At 39.8% G+C, this 25,751-nt stretch overlaps 1 protein-coding gene across 1 annotated transcript in view; it reads left to right on the top strand.

Moving 5' to 3' along the window:
- Window positions 1-7,966: 7,966 nt before the first annotated feature.
- Window positions 7,967-25,751, top strand: part of LOC124272070 — a 67,908-nt gene continuing 50,123 nt past the window's right edge. Inside the window, exons 1-3 of the mRNA XM_046707207.1 lie at window positions 7,967-7,994; window positions 8,918-9,148; window positions 20,200-20,402. Coding sequence (XP_046563163.1) covers window positions 7,967-7,994; window positions 8,918-9,148; window positions 20,200-20,402 — 462 coding nt within the window. The remainder of the gene's footprint in view (window positions 7,995-8,917; window positions 9,149-20,199; window positions 20,403-25,751) is intronic.

Raw genomic sequence — 25,751 nt, forward strand, 5'->3', positions numbered from 1 at the left:
TGTATGAGTTTTATTCTATCTTTCTTCATGTACGCTGCTTTCTTTTCGTTAAATAAAGATTTCATTTCTTTTGTGATCCAAGGCTTGTTGTTTGGGAAAATTCTATTTTCTTTTTCTGGTAGTATGTTGTTGACACAAAAATTTATATAATCAACAATGACGTCACACATTCCTTCTAATGTTTGTTCTGCATCATTGAACATGTCCCAATCCGTACACGCAAAACATCCTTGTATGGTATCAATAGATTCTTTGTTCCATGGACCCGTGAAGATCCGGGGTAGAATAGGTCTTCAGCAAGCCATGCTTGCCACAAAAGGCGACTATGCTTGTTGTAAGAGGCGACTAACGGGATCGGGTGGTCAGGCTCGCTGGCTTGGTTGACACATGTCATCGGTTCCCAATTGCGCAGATCGATGCTCATGCTGTTGATCACTGGATTGTCTGGTCCAGACTCGATTATTTACAGACCGCCGCCATATAGCTGGAATATTACTGAGTGTGGCGTAAAACTAAACTCACTCACTCACTCACTTTGTTCCATGATTTTACAGTCTTAACAATAGCCTTCTCTGTTTTTAACTTTCGACGATATGTGGGCAGCAAATACACAGAATTATGGTCCGAAGCTCCTAGGGGTGGTTTACTATACCACCAGAGTATTGGATAAGAGGTAGTGTCACAGATTTGTTGAGGGCTGCCTTAGCAGCAAAATCGGCCATTGTATTCCCACAAATTCCAACGTGGCTAGGTCACCAACAGAGGACGTGTTGGCCAGTAGCAAGTTCATTATATAATTCTATAATTTCAATTAAAAGTGGATGCTTGAAGGGAAGATTTTTAACCGGCCTGAAGGCAAGAAAGAGAGCCTTAAAAGATGATATATTGTATATATTTAGGGTGTTTATTAATATATTTATAATATATTTATTAAGGCTGTTAATATGGCGTTAGTTTCTGCTGGGAAAATAGCGCTGTTATCAGGCAACCGAGAAGATATTGTTCTGGATCCAATAACAGTGACACAAGCTACTGCGCCACCGTCCTTGGATCCATCTGTAAATAAGGATTTATGTGTATTATATTTATTTCTTAATTGACGATATTCTTGTTTATACTGTGAGTGAGTGAGTGAGTTAATATTTAACGTCACATCGGCATTATTTCAGCCATATCGTGACGAGAACAGTTTATAATTATATTAACTATGAATAAAGTTCGAAATTAAAAACCTGTCATCGAAGGACAGTAAAACAACTAGAATATCACAGATATACATGTGAAACTAGTAATTAAATCTAAAACATTTTAACTATAGGGGACAACACAATATAAAAATAGGCTATAGATCGCCAACAACTGAAGGTTGGAATATTTATATGATAAAGACCTTCCGACGAAGGACAGTAAAGCAACTAGAATATCACAATTAGAATTAAAACTAGCGTGGAAACTTAAAACTAAAAGCACTATTTGGACAATACAATATAAAAACAGGCTATATATCGCCAACAACTGAAGGTAGATTACCATACTAGGAATCATGGGGACTTACATTACTTTTGCTACCTGCATGGAGCCTAGCTGGATTTACACAATCCCTTCAGCCGCTGGCGATTATAGGATTATTTAGCCACAAATAATATGACAAAAATACTACATTTAAAACAGCTGGTACATTTATATTTCATTTGAATGTTTCGGGACCTACGTACCCTCTCAGAAGGACAATAATTTTACGCTACTTCAACCCCCTTTGAGGGTACAGCCACTAACAATCACAGTTACTAATCTAAACGACCAATAATAAAATATGTATCTATTTACAAATCATTTAACAAATCTTATTCTTTTAAAAAGGCAATAATTAAATGAGAACTGACATTGTTAAAAAGATCCTTCATAGTTCGTGATGTGAAATAGACATCCTTTGTGATGGAATATTCAACACAGTCAAGCAGGACATTCTTGACCGTGATTCTTTCATCACAAGGGATACAAAACGGAGGATCATCACCTTTCAATAGGTATTCATGAGTATATCTTGTGTGGCCAATACGACATCGTCGTATGATGTCCTCTTCAAATCTGGACTGACAACCCAAGTAGGTGTAACCAATAGAAGGTATTATTTCATGTAATTTATTAATACCTACTTGAGTGCCCCACGTCTTCTGCATCAGGTCACGGATATACGATCTGATGTTAGGTTTATAATCAGAGTATGGAATAAGAAGTGGTGTTACAGATTTGTTGAGTGCTGCCTTAGCAGCAAAGTCGGCCATTGTGTTACCAGAGATTCCAACATGGCTGGGTAACCAACAGAGGACGATGTCGCATTGGCCAGTGGCAAGCTCTTTGTATAATTCAATAATTTCTGTTAAAAGTGGATGTTTGCAAGAACGATTTTTAATAGCCTGAAGGCTAGATAGAGAATCTGAAAATTTGATATATTGTTTATATTAAGAATGTTTTTTAATATAGTTAAGTGCTGTTTATATGGCATTTGCTTCTGCTGTGAAAATAGAACTATCGCCTGGTAATCTAGAAGATATTGTTCTGGATCCAATGACAGTGGCACAAGCAACTGCGCCACCATCCTTGGATCCATCGGTAAATAAGGATTTGTATGTATTATATTTAGTTTTTAATTGATTATACTCTTGTTTATATTGTAATTCATTTGTTTCTGATTTCTTAAACTTTGTCAGTGTAAGGTCAACCTGTGGCTTCACAAATTGCCAAGGAGGAGAAAAAGGGAAGGAGCTATATTTTCCAGCTCAATGCCAGCAGCAGAAATAAATGGTTTAATTTTGTGCCCAAGAGGCAGAACAAGAGAAGACTTTTTGTTGTATGAATCCTCATGAAGAGGATTGAAAACACAGTTAAATGCAGGATTAGACTCGTTAGAATAGAGTTTTGTTTTATACTGTAATGATAATTAGACCTTGGTGGTGGACAGAATCTAATAGTTTTAGGTTGCTTTTGCAGGCTCCACCATAAACGATAGAAGCATAATCAAGTTTGGAACGTACCAGTGATCGATAAAGATGTAGGAGGGTAGCTTGATCCCCTTTCCACTTAGAATTGGAAACGACTTTCAACAAGTCAAGTGCCTTCAGGCATTTAGCTTTAAGGGATTTAATATGCGGCAAAAAATTTAAATGGGAGTCGAAAATTAGACCCAAGAACTTGGCCTACTTGACAACTGTGATGGGAGTGCCATTTAAAGATATTTCTGGGTCTTTATGCGGCTTATATTTTATACAAAAGTGTAGACAATTAGTTTTGGACTTAAAAATTTAAAGCCGTTTTCAAGACACCATTTATTTATTTTATTTAAACACAACTGCAATTGCCTTTCAATAGTATGCATATTTTTACCACGACAAGAAATATTTAAATCATCCACAAAAAGTGATCCATCGATTGAATCGTTTAAAACCTTGGATAAACTGTTCATCTTGATACTAAACAAAGTGACAGACAAAATACTGCCTTGAGGGACACCTTGATCCTGATTGTAATGATCAGACAGGTTTGAACCCACTCGGACTTGAAATTGCCTGTCTTTTAAAAACTGTGATATAAAAAGAGGCAAACGGCCTCTCAAACCAAAATCATGTAAATCCTTCATAATGCCATGCTTCCAGGTCGTATCATAAGCTTTCTCAAGATCAAAGAAAATTGATACAGCATGTTGTTTATTTACTATAGCATTTTTAACAAAGGATTCTAAGCGTACCAAATGATCAATGGTACTACGATTTTTCCTGAAACGACATTGAATATTTGTTATAAGGTTATTGGTTTCAAGATACCAAGTTAATCTATTATTCACCATACGTCCCATGGTTTTACAGACACAGCTAGTTAGAGATATCGGTCTGTAATTTGACGGATCTGTATGATCCCTGCCAGGTCTTGGTATTGGGACTATAATAGACATGGTACGACGCGCCTTTGCATTGAGTATTTTAAATTTATTTAAGTTATGGGCAGTTGGATGATGGCGGAAATAATGCTCTGCCTTTTTCCTCGCTTTTCTGGCTTGTCTACAATCTGTATTAAACCATGGTTTTCGTACATGTTGAGTCGTAGAGGACTTGGGTATACACTCATCAGCTATTTCATTTAAAACGTCAGCAAAAGTTTGAATGGGATCAGTTATATCACTGAAACATTCAGGTCGCAGTTTCGATTTACAAATAGTTTGATATAAAGACCAGTTAGCCTTCGAAAAGTTCCATCTTGTATACGATGGAGAATCAGATGGAGTTATTTCTGAAAGGATAGTTGGGAAGTGATCACTTCCACAAAGGTCATTATGAACAGACCAGTCAAATTCATTCAGGAGGTTAGAATCTGCAAGAGACAAATCCAGAGAAGAATAAGTGCCAGTTGCAGGATGCAGATAGGTGCTTGAATCATCATTAAATATGCACAGGTCATTATTTGAAATGAAATCTTCAATTATTTTGCCTTTGGTATTAGTCTTAGTACTGCCCCAGAGTGGGTTGTGACCGTTTAGGTCACCCATAATAACACATGGTTTCGGGAGTTGATGATAGAGTGATTGAAGATCAGTCTGTTGAAGTGCCGATGAAGGCGAATATACAGAGAGCATAATGTAAATGCTACACCGAGAGTAAGTCGCAGTGCAACAGCTTGGAGATTAGTGTTACGTGTAACTGCACTGTGAATAACATCCTGTCGTATAAGGATAGTAGAACCTCCAGTGGCTCTATCACCTGGAGGGGAAAAAGAATGATAGGCTTCAAACTAACGTAAGCTAAAATTATCTGTCTGTTTCAGATACGTCTCTTGCAGAAAGAACGCTGATGTGTTAAATCCTGGATTAATAGCTGTATTTCATTAAAATTTGTCCGCAGTCCTCTACAGTTCCACTGCACGATATGTTTAGATAGACCTATCTTTTAGGTGGATTAATAGGGGATCTACACCACACCTTTTTCGAGGGCGACAAGCTATGTGCCCTAGAATGTACGTTTTCGGACACGTCCATGTCCTCAAGTGATCCGTATTTGTTGATTAATTTGATTTTATCATCTGACCCTTTTGGGGCTCTGCCACTGAGTTTTTTCAAAGAATCTTGCTTCTTACCTTGGCCTTTAAGGGGCTGTGTAGACTTTGATGTCGACTGGGATGATGCGTCAAGATCAGAGGATGTTTCACATTGGCTTTGAGACGTACTAGGAACTGATTCTGTTGTTTTGGTAGATATTGCAGGTGAGAATATCAGAGGACATTCAGATTTATCCCAGGTCAAGTTGGTCTGACAGCATGCAGATGATTTTGTTATTCTAGTGGTTGCTTCTGACGGTGTTCTGGTGATAGAAGCATAGCTCTCTTTATGCTCTGAGCTTTGAACTAGTTTTTTGGCATCTGCAAAACTAATGTTTTGCGTGAATTTGATTTTATTTATCTCCATTTGATGTTACCAAACAGGACAGCTTTTAGAGTAAGAGGAATGATCCCCTGCACAGTTTGTACATTTTGTAACATTACTGTAACAATTTTCTGTTGTATGTGTCTTTTCACCACAGTGAGCACATACAACAGACAATGTCTGAAAGTATTGACGCCATGACCGAATTTTTGGCATTTGAAACACCTTAGAGAGTTCGGAATGTACGTTTCTACATTGATGTTACAATAACCTGCTTTAATAGAATTTGGAGCTTTTGGTGAAGAAAATGAAAACAAGTAAGTATTGGTTTTATAACAGCATCGTTTTCCGGGTTGTGAAACGTTTGACATAGAGTACGCCTTGATCTTTCATCTCAGAGACGATGTCAAGTTCCGACATATCTGCAAACAATCAATCACGGTCTCTGATGATTCCCTTGCTCGTGTTTAATGTTTTATGAGCCGTGACCGTGACCTGAACGCCGACAAATGATTCTGTACTCATAAGGTTGGTGGCTTGTTGCCTTTTCCCACACTCAACCAATAGAGCACCGGAACGTAAACGTTTTATATTCTTGACATCACCAGCAATGCCCTGTATACCCTTAGATATGGCAAAAGGGTTCAACTTTAATGGAGTCTTGTCAACAGGTCTTGTCTTTCAATAACACATTTTTTAAAGAATTCGTCAAATTCAAAAAGTATTCAATGGACGTGGACAGTCTTTGATCATTATCAACTGGATCAGTGTCTAGTGGACTGAATAAATATGTTTTTTTAGGGGCAATAACGAGAAATCGTGGCCAGTATTCAATGGACGTGGACGTAACTGGATCAGTGTCATGGTTAAAGGTTTTTCAATGTTCGTCATCCGAGCTCCCCACCCACCACGGAGTATCACAAGGACAATGCTAAAAGCAAGCGGATCTCCGACTTGCAGCACCAAGGATACCCGGATGATTACTCTAGCAGAAAAATAAAAGATTAATGATTCCACCAGATTGGCCCATGAGCCACCGCCTTCTGGGCATACGACTCTAGGCAAAAACATACATGAAATTGTATATTTGAAATTTGGAGTTAAAAAATTCGCCAAGACTTAAAAATATCATGTAATAATTCTCAAACATTTTGTGCAAAAGTACATAGTTGTAGCACAGGGCTTGGCATGACCAGCCGATTGATAAAACCGGGCCAGTTCTACCACCCGTCTAGGTGAAGTAAGGGGCGAAGTGGTGTGTTGGGCAAAGGAACGCTGTGCCTGGAACCAGTGCCCTCAACCACCAGACTCCCGTCCTCCACCGACACAGGGGCACAACCCACTGCAAACAGGTTGGTGGACCAAATATGCCCCCGGGTCCACACGTGGGGCTGAAGAGCTCTTAGCGTTACCCAGCACCCACCACGAGGAGATGGCTCTTCACGGGTGCCCTTGCTCTCAGGGCTCTGGGTGGCTCATACTCGTTAATAAGGTCTTGGAGATATGGTGGAGGTACACTAGTACCAGAATCTTGTACTTGATTTTCTCTGCCATCTTGAGCCAGTGTAGCCTTGGGTAGTCTAATGGTTAAAGCGTTGGCTCGTCACGCCGAAGACCCGGGTTCGAATCCCGACATGGGCACAATGTGTGAAGCCCATTTCTGGTGTCCCCCGCCGTGATGTTGCTGGAATGTTGCTAAAAGCAGCGTAAAACCAAACTCAGTCAGTCAGTTAGTCAGTGTAAGTTCTTTAAGACTGGTCTAATATGGTGATCCTTTCTTGTCTTGGTCACCAGTCTGGCGGCTGCACATTGACATCGCTGAAGCTTGTTGATAAGGTGTTTTGGGATACCGTACACCAATACATTGCAGTAAACAAGGTGACACAACAAACAGGACTGGACTAGAGTGGCAGCAGTCCTTACAGTCAGGAATCTTCTTACTTGGCTGATGTTTCTGATGTTATAGAGTGCCGTTTTACAGACTTTTGAAAAATGAGATTCTGCACTTAGAGATAAGTCAAAGATAAAACCGAGGTTGCGTGCTTTGTCACTTGGAGGAATAACACACTCCCCAATTATGAGGTCTGGATGAGTCAACCTGCTTCTGACAAACTTGGAACAGATTACGAGAAGTTCAGTCTTCTCACTGTTCAACTTGAGAAAGTTTTTGGTCATCCAAACCTTGATATCTTCCACGGATAGCATCATGCGCTTGAAAGCATTCTGGACTCTGTGATGGTTTAAATGCTAGGTAAAGCTGAGTGTCCCAGCGTAAAAGTGGAACGACAGATGATGAACCCTTGCAATGTCTCCAAGAGGGTGTGTGTAAATGGTAAAAGAATGGGTCCCAGCACTGAGCCTTGAGGGTCGCCATACCTTAGAGCAACTTTGCTGGAATAATTATCTCTGATCTTCACTGACTGGAATCATCCAGAGAGATAGGATAGAAGCAAATCAAAGGCACTGTCTTTGACGCCGAATCTATGCTGGAAAGTGGTCATGAGAGTGCAATGGTCAATGGTATCGAACGCTGCGGAGAGGTCGAGTAGTACTAGGATGGCCCCATCTAAGCCCACTGATTGCAGTATGTCTGTACTATGGCGACATCGATATGTCGACTGTAGAACCTCTGCATACCTGTTTCTCATGACATGTTCAGTTAGCATGGCTGCGACAATCCTCTCAAGGACCTTTGAAACAAAGGATAAATTTGAGAAGGGTCTATAACTTTTGAAAACATCAGAGTCAAGGTGAGGCTTCTTGATCATTGGTGTGATCAGAGCTGGGTATTGGCTGGGTATATAAGGTGAGCTGGGCATTGGCTCTCATATCTTGTGACTTCTATAGATACCATTAGACAAGCATTGCATCTGGTGATCATTATACCCTGCCATTTTTGCAACTGAGATTAGAGTTTTGAGGGGATGAATTACCATCACTGTTTAAAAGTGTCTTTATTATTCATATCCGCTGCTCCTGTATACATTCGCTTTTGTAATAGTGATACCGGTGTAGTGATTTGCATTGATTTGTGAACTAACTCAGATATATATTGCAATTGTTAATTACGTCTTTGTTATTTGTTGGTTTCACACCTGGTCCTATAACAGACTGATTCCCTGTTATCTTTAGGGGATAATTTGCTACTAGTTGATTCGATGAATAGTGTCACTAATTTCTGGTTGTGTACATCGTTTTCAAATATCAAACCTCAGATTATCCACGACGAATATTCAGAAAAATGATCAACGTTGTTATTTTACCTGGTGTTAAGCAACAAACAAAATGCTGGTTTCAGTTCGTTTGTTTCAGTCTCGATAGTTTCCAGGTCAACGTAATACAGCTCATTATGCTTATGAAACATTCAAAACACAACATGTTCTTAAACGCTAGCATAAACGGCATTACAGAAGCATATACTGTGACAGTGTATTTATGAGTTAATCCTGTTGCATGTGTTCATATTTTAAACCTTTTGTATTTAGAGGTGCTTCTGTATGTTTTCAGGAAACGGCTTCATCAGCAATGGTGACATAACAATAGTGCCCGACTTTGAGTCAAATACAGAATTGAAAAAGTCAATATGTGACAGCTTAAACAGATGCTTGGAGGAAGTCCGTGTCGCTGTCAGCCAGCCTTTGACAACTCAACGGAAGGGCCCTAAATTCCTTGTGTTCCGACCAACTGGCAGACCAGGAGATGAATTTCAGAACTCCGTGGCATCGCATCTGAAAGATGGTAACGTAAAGATTTGACTTGTTTCGATCATTGTCTAAACACAGCAAAAACAGTTGACATTTACAAGCTTTAAAAGATGTCTTGTAAAGATGATATTTACAGGACATTTAATATTTTGTAAATATAAGCTTTGTTAAATATTCATAAAGGGAGATAACTGGTGGTGTGTAATGCTAAATGATTGTTCTGTATTTGCTACATGCAGTTTGCACGTCCTGCTGTAGTGGCATTAACATGTACACATCCTGTAACAAATATACAAGATACACACACTGGGGCAAGTCAAGATTACAGCAGTTTCAGGAAATGAAGAAAGTCCTTGTGTTCCTTTTTATGGTATTTAGGAACGATTTTTCGGTAAACTATATTTCATACAAAAGAGTAAATGTCACTTGTAACATTACTGTGATCTATAGTAAGTACTGCGCTACTTGTATGCTGGATAAACAGACGGGTTGCAATTGTTTCTGCTGTGCTGTAGGTTGCTTTGACATGTCACGATGTCATTACTCGTCAACGGCGTAGATCGCACAGGAGGTGGAAGTTGCATTGTGTTTAATTTGGTTGATTGTATTGTGTTCAACTTTCCGTCTGTATGATATTTTAAACAGAAACGTCAACACTGTACAGGTAAACGTATATCTAATGTGTAAGATTGAATAATTATCAGTAGCTTGAAGAGGGTCCAATAGATCCTGATAAGCTTTTAAATCTGAGATCCATTTGGAAGGATCCAAGGATGGTGGTGAGAAGTAAACACAATACTAACAACTCTTAAGTATATTAATAGACATCCAGAATAATAATAATAATAATCATCATAATTATGTCTAAACGATAAAAGTCAATTTGTAGAATGTTCAAATTACAGTATAAGACAACAGGGAAAAGATACTTCTCCAAATTGTCGATTACCTTAAGGCCAAAATACAGGCAACTCAAATCAAAGGGTGATGGTGAGCATGATTAACAGCCTCCCATAGATGCCAATAAAGGTTTCTGGAAACAGTTGTGGTCTGTACCCGGCGACCGTAACCTTGAGGCACCATGGATCCGTGATTACGACTATGCAATGCATGAGAAAAAAACTCGGTCATTTGTCTGTTACATCTCACCAGATTGCCTGAAAAGTGTCATCAAAAAAGTCCAATCTATTACAGTTCCAGGGCCTGATGGCATTCGAAACCGGTATTGGAAACTGTTCCCCTGTGTCCAAACACCATTACTTCACTGCTTCAATTCTCTCGTGGATACAAGCGATGTTCCTTCATGGTTTTTCAAAGGTCGCACAATCATCCCTCCCAAAAAAGGAGACTTGATTGATCCCAAAAACTTCCGCCCTATAACATGTTTGAATACACAACATAAAATATTTGACAAACCTCGTGTCATCTTACTGCTCTTCCAATGACATAATTTACAGAGAGCATAAGTGGGCAAGAAGGGGATGTTGGGGGTGCAAGGATCAACGTCTTGTACAGATAATGATTTCGGAAGAGGCTAAAACATATCACCGCAACCTCTCCATGTGCTGGACTGACTACAAGACAGCATACGACTCCGTCCCTCAAGAATGAATTCTGACGTCTCTTCATTGTATTGACCTCCCTGAGCGACTACTTAATTTACTCAAGATTTTAATGAGTTGCTGAGACTTGAGATGTACTCGCAAGGGCAGGTGCAGACTTCAGAATCTATTCCATTCAGAAGGGGAATATTCCAGGGGGACTCCTTTAGTCCCGGCGATTACTTCGAACATTGATTTGGACTCGACAAGTTAATACTCTTTATTTGAAACGTGACAAGGTAACTAATGATGGATCGGTCAGGTTACAGGGGGCAAGAGTTATTGAGCATCTTGTGAAAGATCAGGCCCACACCTATCTTGGAATGCAAGTTAGAGACAAGGTCCAGAATGCCCAGATTCAAGACAAACTTCGGGCCGAGTTTAAATCTTGCTTAAAGAAATTCTGGAGCTCAGAGCTAAATGCTCGAAACAAGATCAAAGCTACCAAAACTTTTGCTATGCCAGTCCTTTCCTATTACTTTGGAGTAGTTGATTGGACACATAGGACATCCAGAATTTTGACCACCTGACCAGAAGGATCATGTCTGATAACAGAGCCCATCACCCGTGAAGGGCCACCTCCTCGTGGTGGGTGCTGGGTCACGCTAAGCGCCCTTCACCCCCGTTGTGGACCCGGGGGGATATTAGGTCCACCAACCCGTTGGCCGTGGGTTGCGCCCCTGTGTCGGTGGAGGACGGGAGGCTGGTGGTTGAGGGCACTGGGGCCAGGAACAGTGTTCCTTTGCCCAACACACCACTTCGCCCCTTACTTCACTCTAGACGGGTGGTTGAACTGGCCCGGTTCAACCAATCGGCTGGTCACGTCATGCCCTGCGCATGGAAACATTCATTTTAAATTGTGTATTTTTCAACACTATTGTGATTGATTAAAATGAATGTCATCAATAAAATGTTGTATTGAAATTTTGATTTGTATTTATAAATTATTGATCCATTTAATTGCCTAGAGTCCTATGCCAGAAGGCGGTGGCTCATGGGCCAATCTGGCAATAGAGACCTCTGAATTCTGTGTTTCTCCAGAAAGGTGTCAAGGGCGAACCAGTCTGACATTTATTCTGTTAGATCTGTCAGCTATTCAAGTGTTTATTTGCTGGAGTATAGCATCCTTGTAACCCTGGTGGAACATGCTGGTTTCCGCTGTACCATCGTCCTTGTTGACACTCCATGGTGGGTGGGGAGCAGGGATGTTGAACACTTTCCCTACACTATGGCTCTTACAATTCCATCTGGTTCCTCAAAGCATAAACGTAGGTGCATAGAATCTACATCTTCTGATGAAGAATCTACTGAATTTGCTGAATCATGGCCTAGGTTCATTGTTATCACATCTGCAAATGAAAATCCTTTAAAATTAAACCCTTTCGCTATCTCCAAGGGCATACAAGGTGTCTGTGGAGAAGTTAAGGATGTAACACGACTCCGTAATGGTTCTCTGTTAGTGGAATGTACACGGAGGCAGCAATCGGACAATCTGTTGAAATTAAAACAGTTTGTGAATACACCGGTTGTTGTCTCTGTACACAGGACTCTGAATTCCTGCAGAGGCATAGTACGAGACAGGGCTCACTGTCTTTCTGACATGAGTGAGGAGGACATTGTGACTGAATTACAGAATCAAGGGGTAGTCGCTGTAAAGCGATTTTCAAAAAAGAAAGAGGATGGAACAGTTATTAAACTGAACACATACTTGTTTACTTTTTGCACTTTCGGCTCTTCCGAAGTGCATAAAGGCTGGTTACTTTAACATTGGAGTGGAGGTGTATGTGCCAACTCCACTCCGATGTTTCAAATGTCAAAGGTTTGGTCATGGAGCCAAGTTCTGCCGCAATCATACGGTGTGCTCCCGTTGTGGTGATGCTCATGACCTAACTGAATGCACTAATACCATCAAATGTGCAAACTGTGAAGGAGATCATGTAGCTTCTTCCAAGTCCTGTCCCTTGTATCATCGTGAGCAAACAATTCAGAAACTCAAATGCACTAACAATATTTCATATTTTGAAGCTAAAAAGCTGGTACCTCTTCCAACCAGTTCAACTACTTTATATTCCCATGCTGTTACATCTAACAACGTCACTGCAGTCACACGCCATGTTGCAACGTCCTCCATTTCATGTCAGACCGACTTCACATGGCTCAAATCAACACAACCTACCCTTACAGCGTCAGCCCTTCCACCTTCTTCTAAAGTTACTCAGACTGCGTCTGGATCTCAGACTGGAATTCAGTCTGCGACATCCAAGACGTCTGCTTCACAGCCATCTCCTTCTCAACCAGCTACTGACCAAACCAACAAGAAAAAAGGAAAAAAGTTAAACAGAAAACAACCACCTATTGTCTCTTCACCTTCCGAGGTTCCTCTTCAAAACCCGTTTGAACCTCTAGACATGGAGGTTGCTCTGTCCTCTCAGGACAGGCGGAGGGATAGCTCCTCCTCACATACCCGTGAACGATCGCCAATTGAGGCCACCATGACTCAGTTGGCCAATATAATTCAGTGGAACTGCAGAGGACTTAGAAATAATTTTAATGAGATACAGTTGATAGCTCAAGACTTTTCACCATCGGCATTATGTCTACAAGAGACTTATCTTAAACGTACTGATACATTTGATCTAAGGCAGTATACATGCCACCACTCATTTTCTCCTCCAGGGACAAAGCAACTGGGGGTGCTTCTATATTAGTCAGAAATAATGTCATTCATAGTGACATTCCCCTCAATACTAATCTTCAAGCCGTAGCTATCCGCATTACTTTGCACATTGCATTTACCTTGTGCTCACTGTACATTCCACCTTCATCTGCTCTTCACCAATCTGATCTTCAGAATCTATATGATCAACTACCTAAGCCCTGTATCATCATGGGCGATTTGAACGGGCACAACCCTCTATGGGGCAGTACAAGTACAAGCAATAAAGGTAAAGTAATTGAAGATTTTATTTCTGATAATAATTTATGTGTGTTTAATGATGAATCAAGCACCTATTTGCACCCTGCTACAGGAACCTATTCTTCACTTGATCTGTCCCTCGCAGATGCGAATATTTACAACGAGTTTGAATGGTCTGTTCATGATGACCTTTGTGGAAGCGATCACTTCCCTACTGTCCTGAAAGCTATCAGACCGGATGATGATTCCCCTTCATCACGGTGGAATTTCTCCAAGGCCAACTGGTCCTTATTTGAAATAATGTGTGTGGACAAATTAATACCGGACAACTTTAATAATGTATCAGATCCAATACAGCTGTTTTCCGCTGAACTGAATGAAATTGCTGACCAAACAATTCCTAAGTCCTCTGCAAATCCTCACATTCGTAAACCATGGTTTAACAACGAATGCAAACAAAGCCAGGAAATGTAGGAAGAAGGCAGAAAAATATTTTCGCCGACATCCTACTGTTCATAATTTGAACAATGTTAAAATTACCAGTGCCAAGGCACGACGGGCATATAAGCAAAACAAGCGCCATTCTTGGAGAAACTATGTCTCCAAAATTAATTCGCGCACACCCATGTCTAAGGTGTGGAACATGGTTCAGAGAATAAAAGGCAAAGGCTCCAAATCTGCTGTTCATCATCTTAAAGATGGTGACAATTTCATAACTGATAAATGCAACATTGCAAATAAAATTGGCGAAACTCTTGCCAAAATTCATCATCGGCAAATTATGTCCCTGAGTTTCAGAGATATCAGAAACGGCAGGAAAAGAAAAACTTAATTTCGACTCCAATAACGGTGAAGATTATAATGAAGTGTTTTCATTACATGAGCTACATACTGCTCTTGAGCAAGCTCATGATACTGCAGCGGGTGATGATAATATACATTACCAGTTATTGAAACACTTACCGGAACCATGTCTGATGACACTTTTAGATATATTTGACAAAATATGGACGTCTGGAGAATTTCCTCCTTCATGGCGTAATGCCATTGTAGTCCCAATACCAAAACCTGGCAAGGATCATACTGATCCGTCTAATTATAGACCGATCTCTCTAACTGGCTGTGTCTGTAAAACCATGGAACGTATGGTGAATAATAGATTAACTTGGTATCTTGAAACCAATAACCTCATAACAAATATTCAATGTGGTTTCAGGAAAAATCGTAGTACCATTGATCATCTGGTACGCTTAGAATCCTTTGTTAAAAATGCATTCGTCAATAAACAACATGCTGTATCAATTTTCTTTGATCTTGAGAAAGCTTATGATACAACCTGGAAGCATGGCATTTTGAAGGATTTACATGATTTTTGGTTTAAGGGGTCGTTTACCTCTTTTATTTCACAGTTTTTAACCGACAGGCAATTTCAAGTCCGAGTGGGTTCAACCCTGTCTGATCATTACAATCAGGATCAGGGTGTCCCTCAAGGCAGTATTTTGTCTGTCACTTTGTTTAGTATCAAGATTAACAGTTTATCCAAGGTTTTAAACGATTCCATTGATGGATCACTTTTGTGGATGATTTTAATATTTCTTGTCGTGGTAAAATATGCATACTATTGAACGGCAATTACAGTTGTGTTTAAATAAAATAAATAAATGGTGTCTTGAAAACGGTTTTAAATTTTCCAAATCCAAAACTAATTGTCTACACTTTTGTAGAAAATATAAACCGCATAAAGATCCCAGAACTATCTTTAAATGGCACTCCCATCAAAGTGGTTAAAGGAGGCCAAATTCTTGGGTCTCATTTTCGACTCCCATTTAACTTTTTTGCCACATATTAAATCACTGAAAGTCAAATGCCTGAAGGCACTCGATTTGTTGAAAGTTGTTTCCAACTCAAAGTGGGGAGGGATCAAGCTACACTCCTCCACCTGTATCGATCATTGGTCCGCTCGAAACTTGATTATGGCTCCATCGTATATGGTGGAGCCTGTAAAAGCAACCTCAAACTACTTAGATTCTATCCATCACCAGGGTCTAAGACTTTGTCTTGGGTCTTTCAGAACCTCTCCCATTGACAGTCTCTACGTTGAGGCCGATGAGCCATCTTTAAAACTTCGCCGTATCAAATTGTCCCTACAGTATATCACAAAGTTATATTCTAATGAATCCAATCCTGCTCACACTTGCGTTTTTTAATCCTCTTTATGAGGACTTGTATAATAAAAACCTTCACTTGTTCCACCTCTTGGGATAAGAATCAACAATTTATTTCTGCTGCTGGCATTGAGTTGGAGAATATATCTCCTTCCCGTCTTCTTTCCTCTCCTCCTTGGCAATTGGTGAGGCCACAAGTTGACCTAACACTGACAAAGTTTAAAAATCAGAAACTAACGAATTACAGTATAAACACAAGAATATAATCAATTAAGAACAACTATAATACATACAAATCCTTATTTACAGATGGGTCCAAGGATGGTGGCGCAGTGGCATGTGCCACTGTCATTGGATCCAGAACAATATCTTCTAGAATACCAGATAACAGCTCTATATTTACAGCAGAAACCAAGCGCCATCTTAACAGCTCTTAAATATATTCAAAAGACATCCCAAACATAAACAATATATAATATTTTCTGACTCTCTTTCTTGCCTTCAGGCGATTAAAATATCTCTTGCAAACATCCACTTTTTAATTGAAATAATCGAATTATATAATGATCTTGCTACTGGCCAATGCGACATCGTCTTTTTGTTGGTTACCCAGCCACGTTGGCATTTCTGGGAGAACACAATGGCTGATCTTGCTGCTAAGGCAGCACTCGACAAATCTGTGACACCACTTCTTATTCCTTACTCTGATTACAAAGCTTGCATTGGAACTTACATCCGTGATCTGATGCAGAAGAAGTGGGACACTCAAGTAGGTATTAATAAATTACATGCAATAAAACCTTACATTGGTTACACCTACTTGGGTTGTCAGTCAGATTTGAGGAGATCATTAATGCGAGCGATGTCGCATTGGCCATACTAGATATACCCATGAATATTTGCTTAAAGGCGAAGATCCTCCGTTTTGTATCCTTGTGATGAAAGGATCACAGTCAAGCATGTCTTGCTTGACTGCATTGAATATTCCATCACAAGGGATAAGTATTTAATGTCAAAACACTGAAGGATCTTTTTTAATAATATTAGTTCTCATTTAGTTATTGCCTTTTAAAAATTAGATTTGTTAACAGATTTGTAAATAGCTAAATATTTTTATGATTAGAAGTTTGGATTAGTAACATAGATTGTTAGTGGCTGTATCCTCGAGGGGTTAAAGTACTGTAAAAATTATTGTCCTCCTGAGGAGAGGGTACGTAAGATCTAAAACATTCAAAGTCAATTTCAACTTTCCGTTTTTAATCGTAGAATATTTGTAATTTTAATGTATGGCTAGATATGTGTTAATTGCTAACGGCTGAGGGATGATATAAATCCAGCTAGGGCCCATGCAGGAAGCAAATGTACTGTAAGTCCCCATGGTCCCTAGTATGGTGATCTACCTTCAGTTGTTGGCGATCTATAGCCCATTTTTAGATTGTGTTGTCCCCTATGGTTAAAATGTTTTAGATTCAATTACTAGTTTTACATGTCTATCTGTGATACTCTAGTTGTTTTACTGTCCTTCGTCGGCAGGTGTATTATAATATACATATATTTTATTTCAATATCAAATGTTCTCGTCACGATATGGCTGAAATATTGCCGATGTGACGTTAAATAATAACTCACTCACTCACTCAAGACTCACGATGAAAGCAAGAAATTCAACAGATATTTTAACTGTGCCAAGGTTGCTCGACAGAATCTGAAACTTGAAGTTGATTTTGTTGATGGCGATGTACTGCTGGACGCTACAGCGATGGGACTAAAGCAGGTGAAGTTATTCACCAAGTCTGCTCAGAGTAGGTCATTTGTGGAGAAGCTTTCTGAAAAGCCATCGTGTGTACATGCAGTGTGTGGAACAGAATAGCAATCCAACCGACTCCTTCGCCCGGATGAAGTCGGCTGGTCTTAAATGTGAAACTGAGGGCTTTAGTTTTGCTGCCAAAGACCAGTCAGTTCCCACTCGCAATCGCCTAAATGTGATTCTAAAGGAAAATATTTGCATGAAGTGCCGGTTGTGCAATGAATTTACAGAGACTGTCCAACACCTTGTCAATGGATGCCTTTCCTTGGCACAAACAGCATATCTTTAAAGACATGATGGCATGGCTCGCTGCTTCTACTACCGTCTTCGCCATGCCTGTGGCTTGGACTCCGAGGTCCATCCATGGTACGACCCTGAACATGTCCAGGGCGCCATGGAAAATGATGCTTTTAAGCTTCTTTCGAATAGGCCCATATACAGCCTCAGAAGAATTCCTGCCAACAAATCTGATCTTGTCCTTTTTGATAAAGCCAATAATTTCATTGATTTTTCTGTCCCTTTTGACAGCAACGTGATTGGCAAGATTCAGGAAAAGCATGCTTAGTATGCGGACCACTCCTTTGAAATGTCTCGCTTGCATCCCAAGTACACTGTCGTCAGGCTCCCCATTGTTCTCGGTACCTCCTGATCTCTTGGGGCAGATAAGGAGAGTGCCCGGGTTCTCCACTGGGAGCACAGCCCTTCTGACACTCTGGGTAATGCAGAAGGCTGCAGTGTTGGGGAGTCTACATATTCTCCAAAATGTTCTTGGTGGGTTTGACTAGGCAGCGTTTCCTGGGAGAAGTCCCTTTCACTGCCTGGGCTGCATGTAGAGGGGGCAAAGGCCCTGAGATGATGATGAGTCTTACCAGCCTGATTGTGCCAGGATCACCCGAACCCTCTCTGCTGCATTTTTATCTTAATCTGTAATACATAATAATTCATTCATAAAGCGCCTAGTATCCATCTGACTGGACGCTGTAATCAGAATCTGATCATTATTACCTCGGATAACGCAAGGTGCCTGTTAGGCGCTGGAAGGTTATAGTCACATGACTTTATCCAACCGGGTAGCCATTTTCTGCTGGGTACCCGGAGGCAGAGGCAATTTTGAACAAAGTCACATGTACCACATGTGCGTCGGTGTGGGGCAGGACTGAAGTCCTAGAAACTCTTAGGAGTTAAAATGCCAACACGATCACCCATCCAAGGATTCTCCGAGCTCGACAGTGCCTTACTGCCCCTGATTCGTGACCTGTGCTCTTGTAAACAATTGAAATTATTGAATTATGTAATGATGTTGCTACTGGCCAATGCGACATCGCATGTCTAGAAATACAATGGCCGATTTTGCTGCTGTGGCAGCAATCAACAAATCTGTGACACCGCTTCTCATTTCATACATCCTGCAGAAGAAGTGGGACACAAAAGAATAAATATATTACATGAAATAAAACATACATATTGGTTGTACCTACTTGGGTCCTCAGTCCATATTTGAGAAGATATGCACGCGAGTATTTGCTGAAAGGTGATGATCCTCCATTTTGTATCACGGTCAAGCTTGTCCTGCTTGACTGTATTGATTTGTCCATTACAAGGGATAATATTTCAGTGTTAAAAGTGCTAAGGATCTTTTTAACAATGTTATCATTTCATCATCGAATATTTAACAGAAATAGAACTGATTGATTCATATGTGTTGTGGATAAATGCATTCTTACTTATGGTAGTTTAAATCGGCCACTGAGATTGCGAGTGGCTGTATCCTCAAAAGGGGTTAAAGGTTGTAATGTAATGTGTGTGTGTGATATACTCCAAAACGGTCTGCGTGTGTGTGATATGCTCCAAAACGTGTTCCTAATGGTAAAGAAGTTGACATCCATAACACTCCCTTCCTTAATTACATGTTGCTTTTAACGAACAGACTATTTTCATCACTGCAGTATATGTGAAAATAACCTTGAAAATGTTCACTTTGTGAAACACCAGTATTTGGGGTGGGTTAAGCTCTGCTATGGTAAACTGCTATTTTACAAATAGAGTGAGTGGGTTAATATTTAAGGTCACATCGGCAATGTTTCAGCCATATCGTGACGAGAACAAATTTGACCTTGATAAAGGATATGTGTATTTTATAAAACCTGTCGTCAAAGGACAGTAAAACAACTAGACTATAACAGTTAGAATTAAACTAGCATGAAAAGTTAAAACTAATAGCACCATTTGGACAATACATAACATATAAAACAGGCTATGGATCGCCCACATCTGAATGTAGATCACCATACTATGGTTCCCATACCATGGGGACTTACAGTACTTTTGCTAACTGCATGGACACTAGCTGGATTTAACCACCTCTTCAGCTGCTGGTGATTTGCACGGTTCAGTTGCACGGTCTTTTAATTCAGGCTCGAATACAGATTAGACTGACATCTAGAATAGAATTCTGACCTTTTGCCTGATCAAACCATTACTTGATGATAAAGCAGCACACGTATTGTCCGAGCAGGGTAACCTTTTTTGTGGTGTATATATATCTTGGACACATTGTTTATTGTATCTTGTCCTCAATATTAAAATGCGTTTCAGATTACAAGATGTATTTGATCACTGCAACGCCTATGAAACCTTCGGATGACTTCGATATCACTCAAACTGATCTGAAGAAGCTTTACAAACATCAGACGAAACTTGTCATTAATACAGGAAAACTATCTGAAGGGGACACCAATACCAAAGCACTGCAAAGCCTGGCTGGAGACATATGTAAAGAGTACCTTGGTTATGTTAAGGTAAGTGTTAAAAACAAACCCATCACATCCGTTATCAATGAAATTAATCCAACCTTATGCAAAACCGAATGTTTACTTTATTGTGAAGGACATTGCCGTGACTGTGCTTGGCGGACTGTTTTAATCTGTGGGTGTACTTTGAAAAGTGTGTTCAGTAGGCAACATGTGACAATGAGGCCGTCACTTTATGATCTGTGGATGGACAGATTTGCATTTCCACAGGGATATAAATATACAATTACTATGATGCCTTTATAACTCAAGTAGCATTGGTATGGCCTCCTTGTCCAGTCTTACAGGTTATTGATAGTATCATCTACAAATGTGTATCTTCCAGACACTCAGAAACTTCATGTACCTCTTGTCACCAATGAAGTCACCTGAATTTGTTATGTGTCATTCCTCAGCATCTGTTTTGTGCTTTGTCTAGGGGTTTTTTGCTTTGTTTTGTTATTCTTTTTTGTTTTTGTTTTTGGTTGTTGTTTTTGTCTTTGTATGTTTTAAAAAGAATTTGGGGGGGGAGAGGGAGGTGGGTTTTTTTGGTAACAATATTCATATTTTGTATCTCGTATTAGCAGACAGCTGAATCAGCTGATATTAACTATCAACCAGAAACTACCAAATCAGCCTTTGGGATCCTTATTTACAATATTTTGTCCAATAACACTGCACGTTACTATACCCGCAACTGGTTGTTTGCATGTGTTTGTGTGTCCACCATCTGGTCACAGTGGAGCACTCATTTTATTGACACAATGCAAAGCGGGGCAAAATGTTCTATTTATCAGGCATGTACATTATGGGGAAGCAAGCATTAAATACGGCGATTGCTTTTTATGAGGTCTCAACATAGAAATACATGATCGAAACAAGCCTCTTCAACAAGTACATAAGACTTTATGAGGACAAATCCCCTTCAATAGTGAACAAAGATAAATCTGTATTCTGTAATCACCCAGCCCTCATCTTTGTGGAAAGCATGTTCCTTGGTGTAGAAAGATCAAAAGTCAAAAGGTGTCTTCACATTCTGGATAATGTGTTTCGATTAGCGCCATCTATTGGAGAAGCGGTCTTGGAGGTTAACTGAGAAATGTATGTCAATTGATTTAGACTACTGTCTAGTCCACCAAAGCAAAATATATCCATAGAGACATATATATCTCCTGAAAGGTGTATAAAAATAGGAAAGAACAAGTTCCACCAACTTCTCTTTGGAACTCTCTCCCAATTGAGTTAAATAGAAGCGACAAAACCCTTTGCACATTCAAAAGAAATCTCTGCCAAAAGCAGAATAGATTGTACAATTGTGACTATATCATGAGCAGACACATGATGTTGTTTGTAAACAAATCGGGCCTGAACCAGACAATTCAGTGATTGTCACCATGCAATACGATGAATCATCGTCTTTACATTTGAAACACGACTCTCTCCTCTATACGTGAATTTCAGTCATCTGTACATTCCATCTGTGTATTGTCTAAACTGATCTCAGGGAGCGCTTTGAGCATATCCCTGTGCCGTGGAAAAGCGCGCAAGAACTGGCCTATTATTATAATCGTCGCACTAAGTCAAAAGCTTCGTTATTTACACACCAATCTCTGGAATGCCGATCAAACAAGCATCGGGATACAACGAGCGGCCATGTTCTTAGTGCAGGTTTTAACATTTTATTTGAAATATATGTATAGTTTCCTTTATTTCGCGTGTTACAACAGTAAGGTATTGTAGATCACTAAATTATAATTTTTTGCCTCTTGTATTTATGGTTCGGGAACTCTTGAAGAGCAGCCTCCTCATGGGGAGTGCTGGGTGACGCTAATAGGTCTCCTCCTGGGTGGAGTGAGTGAGTGAGTTAAAATTTATCCTCACATCGGCAGAATATGTCCGGTGGACCCAGGGCAAAATATGTAAATAATATATAGCATGCTATAAAAGCTTATATTGGTTATATCTATTTAGATTGTCAGTGTTGATTTGAAGAGGTCATCATGCGACGATCTCGCATTGGACATACTAGATATACGCACGAATACCTGTTGAAAGGTGAGGATCCTCGGTTTTGTATCCCTTGTGATGAGAGAATCACGGTCAAGTATGTCCTGCTTGACTGTATTGATTTGTCCGTCACAAGGGATAAATATTTCAGTGTCAAAAGAATCAAGAATCTTTTCTATAATGTAAATTTGTCATTTAATACTTGTATTTTTTTAAAGAAATATAATTATTAGAAAAATTGAACAACAGGTTTTGTAAATAGTTCAAAGTTATTATAAAAGATTAAATTAGTAACTGATATTGTTAGTGGCTGTATACTCAAAGGGAGTTAAACTATTGTAGACGGTCGTACTTATAATAAAACTACTAAGCCAATGCCTATCTAACAACCAGGCATTTTGAATGGCTCGCTCATCTCTAGGCGCATCGACAAACAGTGGCGCTTTGACAAATGCTACGATGCAGGCATGTAAATGACGAAATGTCCAAGACTCATCCACATACCATCTGTAGTCCCTAGGGGTGAACTAATTTTCGTTAATTCTATCATATTTCCTCAGGAAACAATAACTTTCATTTCGAGTCACTGGTAATGTTCCCTTTAATAATCTATTTATAGTTCAACTGACAGCAAGAATCTCTTCTCTGTTCATATCTAAGATGTCTTGTCGAATCTTCTCAACGTACTCAAACATTAACAATGTTTCAACACATACCTAGCCATCCGCAATAATTGTAGAAAACGAGCATAATGAGATTAGCATTTGAGCAAACCTCTATTTATACATGGACAAAGACTGTACATAGAGTATATCTGCATTGGTTGTCTAATGTTGATTTATTACCAAGAGAGTTTCACAAATGAAAATATACAGTATTTAACAATGAACATCACGCTCTTGGTTACATGTAAATAAACATGACTAACTGGGACTAAGCGGGCCTCCTTTCTAAGGAACACTCACCAGGGCCAAATAATCTTTCATGTTCAACCCAGGGATCATCATCTACTTCCAAGTTCTTTAGAGAGAGACCACCTGAAAACACTTGCAAACACTCTGATTAAGTATACAAATCCTGCCTGGGTCAGTTGACTAGGTCAAGGCTGAAAGGAATTCAACCGTTCTTAGAACCTTGTTAGAGGTTTAATCAGAGGAAGAGTACTGTCTATACACAGGTCTTGTTGTCCGCACACATCTCCTCCCAAGCCCAAATGACAACGGGGATACATAGATCTGTGAGTTGATTGGCATTAGGATGAGAAGTCTCAAGTACCAGCAATTGCATTGCTTCTGTCCCTCCATATTCCTCCAAAGCTTTACAGAAGAGGGGAGTGGGCTTATGGCCTAGGTAATGTCCACAACCGTTCTCTGACACAGTCAAAGGAGGTTTGAGGTTTTTCTATATTTCATCCCTCGTTAAGTAAATTAAGACTTTAAACATCACCAGTTTGTTGTCCTCATCTTCTACACGTTGTATAGTTACCACGGAGTGATTCTTCCTGAGCATATCATGGAAGAGCATGTGTTCTCCCTTGCGACTCAAGGATGAATGGATTTCCTCCAAATACTGCTTGAGGACCTTATATTGCCCACCTGCTAAATGAGGTCATACCTAATACAATATTCTTTACCATTGTGATGAGGTCAGCCACCTCTCACCTTGAAATCCAAAAATAGATATGTGCACATGCATAGATGAGATATTTGCAAAATGAGGATACACAGATGCAAGGCGATTTCATGCCTTAGGTCAGCCCAGTACAAGGTCAACTATCTGTGAAATGAAGTCAAGCAAGGTGTAATATACAATGAGCACAAATTAAAAGCAATGTGCAATGTACGTTTAATTGCAACAGCCTGTAGATTGACAAGAAGAGTAACAGGACTGTGGATCAAATCCTGCCTCAACAAAATAGAACACCCACTAGAAGCTTTAACAGTCGGAGGGGCGAAAGAATGATAAGAATTGTATTAACAAAAGTCAACATATCCGTTGGCATGAGATAAGTCTCCTGGAGATAGAATGCTGAAGGTTGAAGGTCCTGTACTGGTAAATTTAATTCACTGACATTGGTCTTTAGACCTCTGCAATTCTAGTGTATGAGTGGGTGATGAGTGGTCACGTTATTTGGCGTGGGTGTACAGGCGATCTGCTTTGCTCTGGTCGTGGACAATTTTGCTTCTGTTGTGCATATGGGCATGTTCCGACACATCCATGTCATCCAAGACTTCATACTTATCAAATACTTGTACTGGGTCTATGAGACCCTTTGATAGTCTGTCAGATTGATTTGAATGATCAACTTTCTTGCTGGCATTTCTAACAACAAGAGCAGATGACGATGTGTTTTTGTTGTTGTTGTTGCGTATGCCTCTGTGAGTTTACAGTAGTAAATGTCAGGAGCATCAGCATCAGGAATAGAAGACGTGCCAACAAGTGAATAGGTATCTGTTTTGGTCAAGGCAATATCTAATATTCTAAAATCTAAGCAAATTACATAGGGCATATTTCAAAATCAAGTGATATCTTAAAAACCATACGAGCCAAGACTTAAAGTCACAAATAGGTTTCATCATACAATTTGTGCAAATGCAGGTAATGCACGGGGCTTGATATGACTAGCCGATTGATACAACCGGACCCCTTCTACAATGCGTCTCGGTAAAATAAGGGTCAAAGTAGTGTTTTGGGCAAAAGGAACGCTGTTCCTGGAACCAGTGGCCTCAACCACCAGAATCCCGCCCTCCACCGACACAATTTGGTCTCCACCGACACAATTTGGTCACACCTTACGACTAGCAATGGGGTGCTGTGGAAACATTATACCCAGGTAGACACGGGGGAAGAGCTATTAGCATTACCCAGTTTGAGGAGGTTGTTCTTCACAAGTGCCCCAAAGGACAGACTGAGTAAAACAACTAGATTTTTATATTTTATTACAGTTTTATTTAGTTTGAGAGCACATGAAATAGTAAACTGTTAAAAATGATATCTGGGGTATCTGGGGTCCGGGTGTCCGAGGTCTCACTGTATTCTTTGAATGATGTGTGCTTACTTACCCTCTCGTGGGACAAGAGTTCTACTACCCTTATTAAGGGCATGGCCACTAACAATCTCAGTTAAACATCATATATTATTTCTCTATATGCATCTCTTTTGAAAAGCACATGCTCAAGTTGGAAATAACATTATTGAAAAGGTCCTTGGCCGTTTTTACACTGAAATATTTATCCCTTGTGGTGGAAAGTTGAATGCAGTCAAGCAGGAAATTGACAAAGTGCAAGGGATATATACTGACGGGCAAATGAAACTTTCTCCTCGTTCAATTTGATCTCACTAAAAAGCAAC

The sequence above is a fragment of the Haliotis rubra genome, unplaced genomic scaffold (genome assembly GCF_003918875.1).
Source record: "Haliotis rubra isolate DU_JTF1 unplaced genomic scaffold, ASM391887v1 Scf1659, whole genome shotgun sequence".
Classification (NCBI taxonomy): domain Eukaryota; kingdom Metazoa; phylum Mollusca; class Gastropoda; order Lepetellida; family Haliotidae; genus Haliotis; species Haliotis rubra.